Raw genomic sequence first — 14,222 nt, 5'->3', positions numbered from 1 at the left:
TTCTACTTCGACGACGCGGGGCGAATTGCCTGGGCGAGCGGACACGCATCGAACGTCCCTGCGCTCTTGAACCCGAACCAATAGTCCGTTCCATCGCCCTGTGCGACGGTCATCAGCGACGCTCCTCAACGATACGAAGTCTGGCAAGCACTCACGATCATACTGTGGGGGAACCCGAGATCGAATGGCACGGCGCCTTCGATCTGCTTGATGTGCTCGTCCGCGAGCACAACATCGAGTGCTTCTAGGTTAGCGTGGAGGTGCTCGACTTTACGTCCGCCAACGATCGGGAAGACGAACGGCGTCTTCTGCATCACGTACGCTATCGCGACTGTGAAACGTCGCTGTGAGCCTCATACAGTCAGAGGGCAATAGTGGGACACACCAGCTTGGATGTTCGACGCGCCCACCTGCGCGGCGACTTGCTCGAGCACCTTCGTGACCTTGCGCTCCGTCTCGTTGCGCTCCCACTGAGGACCCCGCGTTGTGCGACCTATGGGTGGCATCCTTGTCAAATCCTATCCTGCGACCGTGTACCGGTGCAGGTTACTACGTACCATTCTCGCCTGTCTCGCGGCGACGCTCCTCTTCCTCGTCCGTTCTGATCTTGCCGCCCGCGAGGACGTTCCAGGGCGCGAGCGCCATGCCCTCCGCACGCGCCATCGGGATGATCTCCCGCTCGAAGTCGCGCTGGAGCACGTTCCACGCGCCCTGGTACACCGCGAAGGGCGTCTGGTGGCTCATGCGCGCGTACCTGTTCGCGCTCGCGACGACCCACGCGGGGGTGTCGGAAATGCCCTACGTATTGTCCTGGTGAGCGGTGCTCGTTTGGAAACTGGGTTGAATGTGTACGTACGAGGTAGAGGACCTTGCCCGCCTGCACCAGTGCGTGCAGGCCGTTCATAAGCTCTTCGATGCTAGTGTCGTAGCCCCACTGTGATACGCCGAGTGAATATCTAGAGTCCGCTTTGAGATGAATCGGTGACTTACCCAGTGGACGTAGAGGATGTCGATATAGCTCGTGCGCAGCTTCTTGAGCGACTGCTCCACCGAGATGTGCAGCGACTTCATGCTGTTTCCCACATATGAAGTATGCTGCTTTATGTCGGTCCTGCCCCTCTTGAAATCAGTCGAAAACTAAGCAGATGTCCCTTCAGCCCTACTTCATGCGATGCGCCTACGTGCCAATGAGAGAAACTTACTTTGGTAGCGACGACCATCTGGTCGCGCACACCGCGCGTGTCCATCCACTCACCCAGGAACTCCTCCGAGCTCTCGTCCTGGTAGTTGTTCGCGGTGTCGATGAAGCTGCCCCCAGCCGCGTAAAACGCGTCGAGCAGCGCGAAGCTGCTCTCTTTGCTCGACACCCCCAGGTTCTCCGTCCACTTGTCGCCGATGCTCATCGCCCCGAGGCAGATCGGGGAGACGTGCACGCCGGCGAGCGTGGAGAGGCGGCGATGACGGCCAAGTTTAGTGGGAGGCGGCGGGGCGGGTGCCCAGAGTGAAGACATGGTTCTGCGAAGTGTGCGGGATGGACTAGGACGTGGGTAGACCGTAACAATATGGCAGCCACAGCTACAACAGCGGGCTTAAGTACCCTCACACGCGCGGACCTCATTGTGGGTCCTCGCGAATGCGTGCATAGTCGAGGGGGACGCTGACTGAGCTCGAGCTTAGCGGGACCGTGGATATACGAGGCGACCTCCTGACCGTCCGTGAGATACGTGTGCCGTGAGGAGTACGCATACACCGGGGTTGGTCTGTGCCGAAGCAACGTCCGCAGTGAGAGGGTATCATGGAGGCGTCGTCTCTCAGGCCTTCTGCTATGTCCTATGTAAACCGTCATCAGTTTCTGACCGGCAACTGCGAAAGGCGATGATACTAGTTGGGACATACCAGGTCTGGCTGCAGCAGGTTTGAGATGTAAGTCTGAGTGCTGCGAGGGCTGTAATGATGGTGAGAGTCGGGGGTGGGAGGCTCAGATCGTCACCGTAATAAGCGGGCAGAAAATGAAGTTCCTTCTGTAGTAAGTACTTTCAAAAGCCTTGGTTAGATATACAAACACTTGGGCAAGGATGTAGACGTAGGGTCGACTTGGTATTCATTGAGAGCGCATATTACATGTCGATATGATGTAAAGGTCGAAGAATTAACGTTAACTAGTTAATTCAAGACCGTCATGATAATAGTACTAACTGCGTGCCATAGGGTTAGGGTTAGCACAACGTACCAGCAACAAAACGGCCTGCCCAGCCCGAGGGCCGAAGCAGGACAGGGAAATATTGAGACGGTGCACGAGCCGAAGCCCGTACAAACCGCGAGGGCCCCCTGAGGACAAGGTCGCCGTGCTATGAGAGGCCCCCGTGGCCCACGAACCCTGGTACATGAAGGGGCCCGTGCCATCAAGGTAAGTATGAACTGCTCAGGTGTGCGGAGGAGGGTTTTATACTGGGGGGAGGGCGCACGGGCCAGGGGATTTGGGGCGAGTGCGCGGGTGTGATGGGATGTGGGGATGGGCGCGAGGCGGCAGGAAGGACGGCGCGGTCGGCTGGGCGTCGGGAATCGGGCGGCGGGCGGCTCGCGGGCGGCGGCCACGGAGGCGTGCCTCAGCTTGCAACTTGAACTCGCTCTTCGTTGTGACCATGCTTTCCGCCTGCTTTCTCATACTGTAGCAGGCCCTACACGGCCAGTTGAGCGGGATATCAAGGCAGTATTTCGAAAGCAAATATATGCGGGATACGCGTTAGATTCCCGGCTGATGGCGGTCGGTGATTGCCCAGACATCGGAAGGCAGTTGTCCGACGGCTCTCCACGGAGGATATCGCAGGATATCTAGCGCTAGAGACCAGCCGCACATCAGTGCTATATTCGGCGGTTCTCTGGCTGAGTTGTGTGAGAGATTTGGGCCCAATTATCTTACCGAGGTCAGCACGAATACTTGCAGGACATCATGAAGGAATCCACTGGATATTTGTAGGTCACATTACCTTCCTCGCAGCAAAGCCAGTTGCAGCACGGCGCCACCCCAGCAAGTTAGCGCCGCGCGATGAAGAGCCCGCTGTTGGGCGGCACTTGGGCGGCACCATACTCTGCTCTTACCGTCACCTCACAGTCCTCGCCCGTTCACCTATGTCCACGCGCTCACCTCACTATTGCCTCCACAACACATCTATCTCACACTCTGTCGTCGACATGAAGATGTCTCCTTTGCATGTCATAGGCAAGTACTCCAAACCCATCAATAGTAGCTCTTACTGACATTCGTCACTGCAGCTGTCGTCCATCCAACACAAAGGTGAGCTTGTGCATAACCCCTCCCCTTCGCCCGCTCCCAGCCCCACTTTTCCATCTTCCCCGTTCTCTCTCCTAGTTGCAACGTGTACTACGCTGTCGCCCTACCACTCTCCCATCGCTCCCATAGCCCGCTTTGCGTATAATGTATGTATACCCATGTATCGTAGCACGTACTGCATAATATATTATACACAGTTTGTTGTCTATGCAATGTCCGCACCCCCGCGACCCGGCGAGCCAGCATTTCCAGGGTTACGCCAGCCTGTTTCCCGGGGGCGTTTTTTCCCCCGCAGATATCCTGCGCTTCTCCAAGAGAGATCGAGCTGGCATTTGCGCCATGATCTCATGCTTTGTCCGCTGCCGACATCCTACCGATCTCGCGTCTAAGATATCTAGTCGATAATTGGAGCCAAATCACGCAGGGATATTGGCGAGGAATCAACAGATATCTACTTCGCGTGATATCTTACGATATCTTGCTCGTCTGGGCGTGTAGTGGCTCTATTTGATTGATCATTGCGCGCCGACATCCAGCAGCGCGATCCGACGAAACGACGCTGACCTCTAAGCCTTCGTATGTCAAAAGTATTGTTGGATCGGTCCAACAGTTGGTTAACGCACATCTATAGCGCGAACAACATCCTCGACGAGCCTCACGCGCCGCCCTTCTCTACCGCGTCCGCTAAATCACCCAGCGTCGGAAACACGTATTTCGCCTCATCGCCCTTCACGCCCTCAAGTCCCGTGACCGCGCCCGCCCTATTAATCCACGCCGTGTCCATCCCCCTCCCCCTCGCCGGTATGATGTCGTGGAACACGCTCTGCGCCGTCATCAGCACCTCCCCCTGCGCGATCCCGAAGTCCTCCTGCAACCGCTTCAGCGCGAACCCCAGCATCTCCGGAGCCGGCTTGTACGCGCCGACTTCCTCGGCCGTGTACACGGCGTCGAACGCGAACCCGTGCTCGAGCACCACGCGCGTCTTCGCGATCGTGTCGCCGTCGATGTTTGAGAGGATGATGAGTTTGTAGCGCTTGGAGAGCGTGGCCAGCGCGGTGATCGTGTCTGGGAATGGCTGCCATGCGGCGACGCTCTGCGCGAACGCCTCCGCCGCGCTCGAACCAGCTGCGTCCTCGACGGCACCGGCGGCCGATGTGCCCACGGAGGTGGACGCGACTTGCGCGTCCCCGGAGTCCTTGTGTGCAGAGGAGAGGACAGGCTCGCTCGTGGCGGACGTCTCGGGCGGCGTGGGCTTGTCCTGGAGGCGCGCCTCGAGCGTGGCGTGGACCTTCGCGAGCAAGGCGGAGTAGCGCATGGTGGGGAAACGCGCTTGGAGATCGCGCTCGACGGCGGAGAAGGCGTCGATGACGGCAAGCCTGTCTGCAGGCTTGCCGGCCTGCTCGAAGAGCGGCTTCAGGCTGGTGTAGATGCCCGTCTCCCAATCCTATGGAAGTACAAACGCGTCGCGGGTGAGTATCAGGTGGGTACTATTACTGCCGGTGTCACTGCAGGAGTGAACGTACGACCAGGGTGCCGTAGCAGTCGAAGACGAGGGCCTTGTACTTGGAAAATTCATTCGTCGAGGCCATGATGTCTGGTGGATGTTTCAGGAGTTGTTGCAGGGATGAATGAAGTATGCAGACGACGAGAAGACCTGGAAGGAATTATATACGAGGAGCCACTGCAGCCTGTGTGCTGCTCTGAGATCGCGTTTGGGGTAGGCTCCGGCACCGAAAACGACGTCACCGGGACCGAGGACCTCTCATCAAGCCTCCCATGCAGCGGTCTCTTGCAAACCACTCTTCTGTCTTGCACTCCATCATCTCCTCATAATCTTGCGAGCATGACTCCTCCTGTGTTCGACCCCATCCACGCTGTTCCTGCTCAACCGATGTCGCGGAGTATGTCCCAGGGACGAAGAGGACCCCAGCCAGTGCTGATAGCAGCAGTTCCTCCGCGATCGACGCGTCGAAAGACGCGACGTGACCACTCGACTCCTCCAGACATCTCCCCGCACTCTCACGCGTCCTCTTCTCGCCAGCATCATGCCTCTAAAATGCGGTCACTTGCCCACTACGCCATCCTCGCGAACACTTGGCCGTCATGTTCTCAAACGTAATAGGCATTTGCACTCGCTGCCTGGTCGTCTCGATCGTGGAGGTACTGCGCGATAGAATGTGAGTCATTTGTATTCTGTATCTAATCGCCGCGCATCGCAAGACAATCTCCCGACGCTCGGGTGAGCTTCAGCCAGCGCGTCGCATTTCCGAGGGGTAGAGAGCAGGGGGGCACAGTCATCGGTCGTACTGGACGGTGCAGGCTTAATGTGCGACTGGACGTTGTACGATTGGTCGGTGCATGGACGCAGCATGGTGCTTGCACATAGGTATGCCTGTCTCTGGGGGCCAGATGGACCTTGTAGATCTCCTGAGCGTCAGGCGCAAGTTACGGTAACCTGTGGAGAAGCTTGTACCGCGGCGGACCTCCACTGCCGATGGCATGTTATGGCACATGTGCGATAGATAGGCTAATAACGGGACCCCGCAGGCTTCCCGTGCAATAGCCTACTACTTGTGCAGCCCCTCTCGCCATCGTCCGTCCACATCTCCCTCGCACATCCCACACCATGGCTTCCACCGCACCCGCAACGAATGGCCACGCCAAGAAGCTGAGCCCGTCCGCGATCTTGCACCGCACCCCCTGGCAGCCGCCCATCGCGACCTCCGCGGAGGGCATCTACATCACGCTTGACAATGGCACGCGGATCATCGACGCGGTCGGCGGTGCTGCCGTTGCGTGCATTGGGAGCAGCCACCCTGCGGTCACGAATGCGATCAAGGAGCAGGTAGACAAGGTCTCCTGTGAGTTGCCCGCTGTCTGGATACGCGCGCCGTGCTCACGCGGTGGACAGATGTGTACAACATGCAGCTGTCGAATCAGCCCGCGGAAGAGCTCGCGCACTACCTCATCGAGGCGAGCAAGGGCGCGTTCGATCTCGTCGGGTTCGTGTCCGGAGGCTCCGAGGCCATGGAGGGCGTGATCAAGACCGCGCGGCAGTACTTCTACGAGTCGGGCCAGCCGCAGCGCAAGAACTTCATCGCGCGCGAGCTCTCGTTCCACGGGAACACGATCGCGACGCTCTCGCTCGCGTACCACCCCACCCGCCGCGCACCGTACGCCGCAATCCTCGACTCGGAGAACTTCCACCATGTCTCGCCCGCCTACGCAGCGCGCTTCCAGGCTAAGGGCGAGAGCGAGGAGCAGTATGTCGAGCGTCTGAGGAAGGAGCTGGAGGACAAGTTCATCGCGCTGGGCCCGGAGACAGTCGTTGGCTGTACGTGTTGCAGGCCTGTCGAAATACCGACATCTTTGCTAACGTTTGTCATCCTACAGTCGTAGCAGAGACGGTAGTTGGCGCGACGTCGGGTGTTGTCGCGGCCCCCAAAGGGTACTTCAAGGCGATGAAGTCGGTGTGCGACAAGTACGGCGCCCTTTTCATCCTCGACGAGGTCATGAGCGGCATGGGCAGTGCGTACTTTCCCCCTAATCAAGCGCTACTGGCGCAAACTGAATCCCACACTTTGCAGGGATGGGCACGTTGCACGCTTGGGAGAGCTACGGCGATGGCGTCTCGCCGGACTTGCAGGCCGTCGCGAAGGGCCTCGGCGGAGGGTACATCTCGCGCACTCACACGTCGTGACCTCCTCACTGAACTCTATGTGCAGTTATGCCGCGATCGGCGCGGTGCTCATCTCGAAGCGCGTCGCCGACGGCGTCCGCGACGCGTCCGGCTTCTGGAAGCATGGTCACACATACCAGGCAAACCCGCTCTCGTGCGCGGCCGCGCTCGCCGTCCAAAAGGTCGTCGCGGGCGAAAACCTGCTCAAGAACGTGACAGAGGTCGTCGGCCCGCTGCTCGGATCCCTCCTGCGCGAGAAGCTGCAGGGCCCGAACGCGCTCGCAGCGCCCTTCGTGTTCGACATCCGGGGCGGCGGCGCGTGGTACGGCATCGAGTGGGACTTCAGCTCGCCCGCGGGCGCGAACCTGGACTTTGGCGGCGAGGGCTTCGCGCTCGCGGTGCAGGCGCGCGCGCTGGCGAACGGGCTCGCGATCATGGGCTTCGCTGGGGGTGCGAGCCTGGACGGGCTGAAGGGCCACCACAGCATGCTCTCGCCGGCGTATAACGTGACGCCCGCGGAGATTGAGACGATCGTGGACCTGTTTGTGCGCAGCGTAGAGGAGGTGCTGAAGGCGGGAGGGTTGCAGGCGTAGGTATACCAGGAGGGAAGGAGAGTTGAAGCCAAAGCCAAAAGAGTTGGGTGAGAGTATCGTCGTGTACGATGGTGTACGACTGTCAGATTTGTGCTATTAGACTTTGTTTCAACGCTGCGCCCGGCCTGTGTCGCGCTACGCTCAGCTGGACCGCTATATCGCCGCCGTGTACGTGAACTTCCGATGATCTGCCATTGACAGGATACCAGTGCTGCGTGCACCACAGCTGCGAAAGCGATCTCGATTGCGACACTCGTACAAACAACCTACAGCCCGCACTACATCCTCTTCACGGCGCGGTACCTACACGCATATTCCACAATTCTGTAAGTCTACAGAGAGTCTCAGAGCAGAACGAGAGTGTTCACTGACCCTTGTTTCCGCAGCCGGTCGCCGGCCAATTGCCGGCCTTTTCGCCTGCGATGCACGCGCCGTTCCAGAGCGAGCCGCCGTCCGAGCCGGACCACTGGCTGCACGAGACCTCGGTGTAGCTCCCCGTGAGCGCGCCGTGCCCTGCAAGTCGTCAAGTAGCCATCAGCGCCGTTCTCGTGATGAACGTATCTCGAATGCTTACCAGACGGGAAGAACGCGTTCGCGCCTCCAGTGTCCTCGCAAATATCGAAGCTACACACCCCATCAGCACCCCCACCCTCCCCGAAAGCTCACTCAAGCGGAACTGGAACTCACTGCACCGGGGCGCCGTGCTGGTTGTTCGGGCTGCTCGTCGACTGCCCGCACCACTCCTCGTTCCCCTGCGACGGGCACAGGTCCGTGACCTTCACGACGATCGTGTGGAACGGGCCGGTGAAGGCGGGCGAGAAGGGGTCCTTGTTCGCGGTCACCGCGAAGCAGCGCCCGCACGCGTCGCCTGGCCCGAGCCCGGGGCCCGACCCGAACGCGAGCTGGCTCACTGCGGCGGTGAAGCCCGATGCGGGGATACCGCATGCTGTTCCAGTCGACGACGGTCAGCTCGAGTCGTTATCTGTGGCGAGGGGGGTGGGGGATGCTAGGAGACGCGCGCACCTGGCTGGCCGCACCCGGAGTAGTGCGTGAAGGACGCAGAGCCAGATGGGTTCTGAACGTACCCGCCTGTAGCGCGTTTGTCGGCGGTGGTGAGGCAGCTGGCCGCCGTGGCGACCGCGAGGAACTGGAGGAAGCGCAAGATCTTGGCCATGTTGATTGGTTTCGTATCGGGACTCCTGAGGTGAGTTGGGGCTTGCTGCGCTCATATCATGTCTTATATACGCCCCGCGATGTCGGCTGCGACAAAGGGTGCGAGGAGCGTCGCCGCGTCAGTTGGCGTAGATTGATGTCGCCGGAGGCATTAGTGTGAACGGCGGGTATGGAGCGCATCATTTTCGGAGCTCATTAAGCCTCTGACCACGAAGGCGTCGGGAACCGGCGTCATGAGACTAGGCCTGGACCGCGTAAAGCAGAGAAACACGCTACGAAGCCCAGCAAATATGATGCAGAAGAGGTGCCTGGCTGATGAGGTTCCGTAGGGTGTTACCCCGAGACTCGTTGGAAGCGATGAAGAGAGATCGCTGAGGCCGCCTGCGGGTGGCGCCGCGACGTCGCTGCGAGTATCTCCCGCACGCAGGTGTCGTGGGGCGCTATGTATACCCCGAGTTCCGTGAATAAGCCAGTGGCGAGGGCTCCCAGGACTCATCCAGCTATGGGGTCAAGTTGACTCTCCACTCACGGTCTCCATTTATGGATGCACTTGACGTTTGCCTGCAGACCGAGGGGGCGTCATACACAGCATGAGGTGGAGACAATATCCATTACGAAACAGTCAAACTGAATAGCAGGTGAGTTCAATGCAAATGCGCTTCAGTAGTCGGACAGGAAGCTCACGTTTTAAGGTGCGGGCCGCGACGACAGCAGTTCCCTCACTCCAGCATGGAAAGCACTAACGAACTCCTTGGCAAAGACCTCATCCACTGTCTCCTTGCTATATGCCACCGACACCCCGAAGCCCCCGGCGGGCGTTCCAGCCACGTTCAGCAAGAATGCAGCGCCCAGTGTGGGGCACGCTTGCGCGAACAACACCTCGTCGATGTCCCACTTGCTTCCAGGAGCGGATATCCCCTCTGACTTGTCCGGATTCGCAGCGGGGAAGGGCCCGAGGTTCGAGAGCTCGAAGCCGGCAGTACGCTTCTTGCCAAGTAACCCGCGGATGTGCTTCTCGTATTTCCTGCCCAGCAATTTCAGCATCCCCACCTCATAGATCGCGTACGGCGCCGCGCGCTTCAACATAGCGGCTAGGTCCGCCGCGAGCTCCCAAGGAAAGTTCTCCGCCGTCATTGCCTCTATGGTCAACCCCTCAGGCTTGGAGCCTCGTTGGAAGATGGGATGGTAGTCCCTTAAGGACGAGACGTGGTTGCAAATTGCGGTAGGTAAAGCATGTGTGTATCGTCGTAGAGAAATCGGGATGAATGTCGAGATCGTCTTGTACTTGTGCCCGTCCGGGCGAGCGCGGATGAGGCGCGAAAGTGTGACCAGCGCGATGGTGTGCAGCGTTCCCGTCAGCGTGGCCTTGTGCTCGCGGGAGAGCGCGACGAGGTACTGGCCGTCTTCCGGCGAGTAGTGCGCGATGCGCATGGACGTCCCGAACACGGTCTTCTTGGGGCGGCTGTTGCCGGTCCATGCAGTCGTGGCCTTGCGCCATGCGGGAGGCCAGACGAGTTTGCCGACCTCACGAAGGATGACGGTAAGCGGAACGGAGTCGTCCATGGCGCCCTCCAGCGCGGGAGTGAGGACAACGCCGTCAGCAAAGTCGGTGACAATCCCAGAATGTGCGGGAAGGGACTCCGGAAGGCTCCGTAAGGCGTCGAGGAGCGAGATGTGGAAGGCCATGCCGCTCTGCCCATCGCCCATGGTGTGCTCGTAGGCAAAGGCGATGGTGCCATCGCGCAGGGCAAACAGCTTCCATGGCGGAGCGTTGTCCGCATACAGCTGCGGGGCCGCGTACATGGCCTCCAGAATGTCCTGCAGCTGCGTTGCATCCTCGTCGCGGAACTCGACGAGCGCGTCGAGATTGACCGAGGGCAGGAGGACCCATTCTGGCACTGCTGTAGGCTGTTTGGAGGGGTACTCCAGGCGGGATGCGAGGGCTGGCTGGCCGCGGACAACGCGGTCCAGCGCGGCGAAGAGAGTTGCCTCGTCGAGCGGCGCACCCGAGCCGTTGTGGTACTTCGCGGAGACGACCACCCAAGGCTGGACTCCCAGGCGTGAGGAGATCGAGAAGTAGTGCTCCAATTTGCCTGTGCATTTCGGCGAATTGGTGACTGATGGGTTTTGAGACAACGGTCGAGCAGGTGCGCACTAACCTGCTTTTCTCAGAGGCTTTGTAGCAGCCTGGGGTGACATATTTACTGGTGCCTCGTCTTTGTATCCTATTGCAGATCAGGGACTGTGTTGAGGATTGCGGGGTGTCTCGGCTGGGCCGGGACACACCGCGAGGCACGTACGCTGCGACGCGGGTCGATCGTCGTGCCGTGGGGTCAAAGCGCTAGCAGGCGCAGAGAGGGGAGGGCGGCGTCCGACGCGCAGGCGCGCGTCGGCGTCCGCATTAGGTATCTCGTATGTTTGTTTTCTCATCCACCTCCTTCATCGATCGCTGACTCGCGCAAGTTACCGCGCGAGTCATCCCAGTCGAGGGGCCTAGGCATACATTGTTTACGATTGTTTATTCGCAAAATTTCGGGCTCGTCGCGCGTTCGCGCGCGCCCATCTCACCTCACACATTCTATCGCAGAACGTTGTGAGGTGAGCCTTTCCTGTCTGTCTTTTACTTAGTTATCATACTCACACTGCCGCGCAGATCTGACAGACCGCGCGCAGGTTAGCCCAATACAAATCACACATTCTATCGCAGAACGTTGTGAGATCTGACAGACCGCGCGCAGCTCGCTCATCACTCGCTCACGCGCCCGCATAACCTTAAAAGACTGTACGGAGAGTATCGACTCCGAGGACGGTTTGCGTGTCGTGGAGGGTTGTGGCAAGAAGTAGGAGAGGCACGGATGATCGAATGTTTGTTATGTGCATCGCAGAGGCATCAAATAGGAATCTGCAATCCTTTGGGCCTCTTCTCAGACGGCTGCGCCGCGGTAATTACTAGTTCAGCTGATCCTGCTAGTGGGGTAGGCCGCGTGTTGTGCATCGGGGTGTATAGACCAGTCATACTTGTACGCGTGGCAACGTGAGTGCAATCTCAGTACCCGTACCCGGACCCGTTTGCCTCGGCGTGAATGACAGCATCCGGAAAGACCCAGGTCAGTGCGTATAGCTCCGTAGAGGGTAGAACTCGACAAAATGTATGACGCTTGGCGCAGCATCATCTCAGTACTATGGGGTATATGTAAGGAGCTTGAACAAGAGGGTCTTCTACGGTATTGGAGATCAGTGAGCCCACGGAGGGGTGATTAGGACGGTGCACAACTCACGTTCTACGAAGCCGGCCGCGATGCGAGCAGTCCCTGCACCCCAGCTTTGAACGCCTCCACAAACTCCTCCGCCAGCGCCTCGTCAACCGCCTCCCTGTTGTACGTGACCGTCACTCCAAAGCCCCCCGCAGGTGTCCCGGCCACATTCAGGCACAGCGCAGGCCCCAGCGTGGCACTCGCCTGCGCAAACAGTACCTCGTCGGCGTCCCATCGGCTGCTAGGCGGCGCATCCTCCGCAGTTTTCTCCAGGTGGGCCACGGGGAAAGGTCCGATATTCGAGAGCTCAAGGCCCGCAGCGCGCTTCTTGCCCAGCTGGCTGCGGAGATATTGCTCGTACTTCCCGCCGACAAACTTGAGGAGGCCCACTGCGGATCCTGAACGTGGTGCTTCGCGTTTGAGCGCGTCAACAAGGCCCGCAGCGAGATCCCAGGGGAAGTTTTCGGCGGTCATGATGGCGCCCTCTTCCTTTGATCCTAAGGGGAGGATAGGGTAGTCTTCGCGCAGGGCTGACACATGGTTGCAGAAAGCGGTGGGTGGGACGTGGGTGAATCGCCGCATAGAAATGGGGACCGTCGTCGCGATCGTCTTGTATTTCTCCGCCTCCGGGTGGGTACGGATGAGACGCGAGAGGACGACGAGTGCGACGGTGTGCAGCGTCCCAGTGAGCGTGGTCTTGTGTGCGCGAGAGAGCTCCACGAGGTATTTTCCATCCGCCGGTGGGTAGTGCCCCAAAATGCGTACCGTCATACCGCGGATGGCATCGCTGGGGACGTCCTTGCCCGTCCATGACTCCCGCAGCCTGCGCTGAGCCGGTGGCCAGAAGGGTTTGAAGATCTCCCAGAGCAACATTGTAATCGGGACGGAAACGTCCATAGCGTCCTCCATGGCAAGACTGAGGGAGGCGTCTTCAGGGAGGTCGGTGACTACGCCGGAGTGCTCTGTAGGGGGCGCGATCGGCGTGCACAGGGCATTGAGAAGTGCAGCATGGAAGGCCATGCCGCTCTGGCCGTCGCCGATCGTGTGCTCGTAGGTGAAAGCGACCGTGCCATCGCGCAGGACAAACAGCTTCCAAGGCGGGACGTCATCCGCGTATTGTGCTGGGGCCGCGTACATTGTCTCCAGGACCGTGTGTAACTGTGTAGAGTCTTCCTCACGGAACTCGACAAGTTTGTTCAGGTCGACCGAAGGAAGGCGAAGCCAGACGGCGGGCGCAGTAGGAAGACTGGCGGTGTATTCCATACGGGACGCGAGCGCAGGCAGGCAGCGTACGACATGGTCGAGTGCCACGAACAGGGTGGGCTTGTCGAGCGCCGCACCCGCGCCATTGTGGTATTTGGCGGAGACGACGACCCACGACAGAAAGCCAAGGCGAGCACGAGCAAAGAAGTAATTCTCGAATCTGCCTGTTCGCAAAAGCAAGGTCAGAATACTGCATAGCCATACTTAAATGTGGTGGTACAGACCTGCCTCCCTCAGCTGCTTCCGGGTCGAGTTTGCTGGAGTCGCATCGTTCCCTGTGTCCGCGCCCATTGACCTTGCTCTCCTTGTTTTCGTGTGCCGTCAGGGAGACAAAATGCCAGCTCAAGCTCTCATTGCGCAGCGTCGTTGAAGTTGTGGAAGTTCTCGCTTAGAATCTATTGAGCTCGATTGTAATTCCCACGCGGGGATTGGTTCATCGGATATTCGATCATGCTGGCGGTGATGTACCTCCGAAACATATACCGGTACTTGTAACTGAGTACCAGTCAGCCCCCGCGTTGCGCGCAGGAAGTTTGGTGGCATACCTGAATGATTCAGAAGAAGCAGCTGTACACTCACCTCGAGCAATCACAGTGTTGTGCGTGTATCATTACTACAGTATGGATGTCGGTCTAGATGAGTAATCGTGAAAGTATACGTGAGACAGATTTCGAGGTGCATGACAGACATACGGCACGGTGCGATAACAGAACACGAGACACGGCCGCCGCAGACATGAAACGAGGGGTAGACATACGGAAGAGGGGAGTGCGCGAGGGGTAAATGTGCAACGGTAGCGCGGAGAGCGCCTTTCGGGGAGGGAGAAGACGGGGAGGGGGCGGGCAGGCATGCAGGTAATGCGGCGAGGTCCGTGGTTCGAGTACGACAACATGATGGAAGTAGAGCTACGATGTATAGTATTATGAGAAAAGGTGGTACAAGGGCCAGAAATCACGCAGAAGCAGAAG

At 59.1% G+C, this 14,222-nt stretch overlaps 7 protein-coding genes across 7 annotated transcripts; 1 reads left to right on the top strand and 6 right to left on the bottom strand.

The window, feature by feature from the left end:
• Positions 1 to 2: 2 nt before the first annotated feature.
• On the bottom strand, positions 3 to 1,511 carry TRAVEDRAFT_47644 (Aldo/keto reductase; the record flags this gene model as incomplete). The annotated part of the gene is made up of 7 exons (XM_008040165.1): positions 3 to 98; positions 156 to 331; positions 386 to 493; positions 558 to 798; positions 857 to 934; positions 991 to 1,137; positions 1,203 to 1,511. The coding sequence occupies 7 exons, from the start codon at positions 1,509 to 1,511 to the stop codon at positions 3 to 5; spliced, it is 1,155 nt and encodes a 384-aa protein (XP_008038356.1).
• Positions 1,512 to 2,191: 680 nt separating this feature from the next.
• On the bottom strand, positions 2,192 to 2,416 carry TRAVEDRAFT_123619 (uncharacterized protein; the record flags this gene model as incomplete). Its single annotated transcript, XM_008040543.1, has 1 exon — positions 2,192 to 2,416. A coding segment is annotated over one exon (225 nt), but the record flags the coding sequence as incomplete, so codon positions are not given.
• Positions 2,417 to 3,947: 1,531 nt separating this feature from the next.
• Positions 3,948 to 4,957, bottom strand: TRAVEDRAFT_168022 (haloalkanoic acid dehalogenase; the record flags this gene model as incomplete). The annotated part of the gene is made up of 3 exons (XM_008040542.1): positions 4,816 to 4,957; positions 4,470 to 4,736; positions 3,948 to 4,397 (listed from the first exon to the last, which is right to left on the bottom strand). The coding sequence occupies exons 1-3, from the start codon at positions 4,879 to 4,881 to the stop codon at positions 3,948 to 3,950; spliced, it is 783 nt and encodes a 260-aa protein (XP_008038733.1). The 5' UTR covers positions 4,882 to 4,957.
• Positions 4,958 to 5,918: 961 nt separating this feature from the next.
• Positions 5,919 to 7,564, top strand: TRAVEDRAFT_47642 (PLP-dependent transferase; the record flags this gene model as incomplete). Its single annotated transcript, XM_008040164.1, has 5 exons — positions 5,919 to 6,153; positions 6,204 to 6,626; positions 6,686 to 6,820; positions 6,880 to 6,964; positions 7,018 to 7,564. The coding sequence occupies 5 exons, from the start codon at positions 5,919 to 5,921 to the stop codon at positions 7,562 to 7,564; spliced, it is 1,425 nt and encodes a 474-aa protein (XP_008038355.1).
• Positions 7,565 to 7,736: 172 nt separating this feature from the next.
• On the bottom strand, positions 7,737 to 8,758 carry TRAVEDRAFT_168018 (endoglucanase V-like protein). The gene is made up of 5 exons (XM_008040541.1): positions 8,588 to 8,758; positions 8,252 to 8,510; positions 8,139 to 8,188; positions 7,937 to 8,077; positions 7,737 to 7,867 (listed from the first exon to the last, which is right to left on the bottom strand). The coding sequence occupies exons 1-5, from the start codon at positions 8,736 to 8,738 to the stop codon at positions 7,854 to 7,856; spliced, it is 615 nt and encodes a 204-aa protein (XP_008038732.1). The 5' UTR covers positions 8,739 to 8,758; the 3' UTR covers positions 7,737 to 7,853.
• Positions 8,759 to 9,350: 592 nt separating this feature from the next.
• On the bottom strand, positions 9,351 to 11,060 carry TRAVEDRAFT_58716 (uncharacterized protein). The gene is made up of 3 exons (XM_008040540.1): positions 10,897 to 11,060; positions 9,422 to 10,830; positions 9,351 to 9,364 (listed from the first exon to the last, which is right to left on the bottom strand). The coding sequence occupies exons 1-2, from the start codon at positions 10,934 to 10,936 to the stop codon at positions 9,425 to 9,427; spliced, it is 1,446 nt and encodes a 481-aa protein (XP_008038731.1). The 5' UTR covers positions 10,937 to 11,060; the 3' UTR covers positions 9,351 to 9,364; positions 9,422 to 9,424.
• A 679-nt stretch (positions 11,061 to 11,739) lies between these two features.
• On the bottom strand, positions 11,740 to 13,555 carry TRAVEDRAFT_29075 (uncharacterized protein). Its single transcript, XM_008039994.1, has 2 exons — positions 13,479 to 13,555; positions 11,740 to 13,418 (listed from the first exon to the last, which is right to left on the bottom strand). The coding sequence occupies exons 1-2, from the start codon at positions 13,543 to 13,545 to the stop codon at positions 12,019 to 12,021; spliced, it is 1,467 nt and encodes a 488-aa protein (XP_008038185.1). The 5' UTR covers positions 13,546 to 13,555; the 3' UTR covers positions 11,740 to 12,018.
• Between the last annotated feature and the right edge of the window lie 667 nt (positions 13,556 to 14,222).

The sequence above is a fragment of the Trametes versicolor genome, assembly GCF_000271585.1.
Source record: "Trametes versicolor FP-101664 SS1 unplaced genomic scaffold TRAVEscaffold_6, whole genome shotgun sequence".
Taxonomy (NCBI): Eukaryota; Fungi; Basidiomycota; class Agaricomycetes; order Polyporales; family Polyporaceae; genus Trametes; species Trametes versicolor.
Note: the sequence above shows the minus strand (reverse complement) of the source record. Positions and strands in the feature narration are given on the sequence as shown.

Excerpts from the sequence above, each read along its gene's own strand:
- TRAVEDRAFT_168018 (XM_008040541.1), bottom strand. The coding sequence starts at position 8,738 with ATGGCCAAGATCTTGCGCTTCCTCCAGTTCCTCGCGGTCGCCACGGCG. Across the intron at positions 8,511-8,587 it reads CTCCGGGTGCGGCCAGCCAG|CATGCGGTATCCCCGCATCG; the intron begins GTGCGCGCGTCT and ends CGACTGGAACAG. Across the intron at positions 8,078-8,138 it reads GAACGCGTTCTTCCCGTCTG|GGCACGGCGCGCTCACGGGG; the intron begins GTAAGCATTCGA and ends GACGACTTGCAG.
- TRAVEDRAFT_58716 (XM_008040540.1), bottom strand. The coding sequence starts at position 10,936 with ATGTCACCCCAGGCTGCTACAAAGCCTCTGAGAAAAGCAG. Across the intron at positions 10,831-10,896 it reads AAAGCCTCTGAGAAAAGCAG|GCAAATTGGAGCACTACTTC; the intron begins GTTAGTGCGCAC and ends CGAAATGCACAG.
- TRAVEDRAFT_29075 (XM_008039994.1), bottom strand. The coding sequence starts at position 13,545 with ATGGGCGCGGACACAGGGAACGATGCGACTCCAGCAAACTCGACCCGG. Across the intron at positions 13,419-13,478 it reads GAAGCAGCTGAGGGAGGCAG|GCAGATTCGAGAATTACTTC; the intron begins GTCTGTACCACC and ends TTTTGCGAACAG.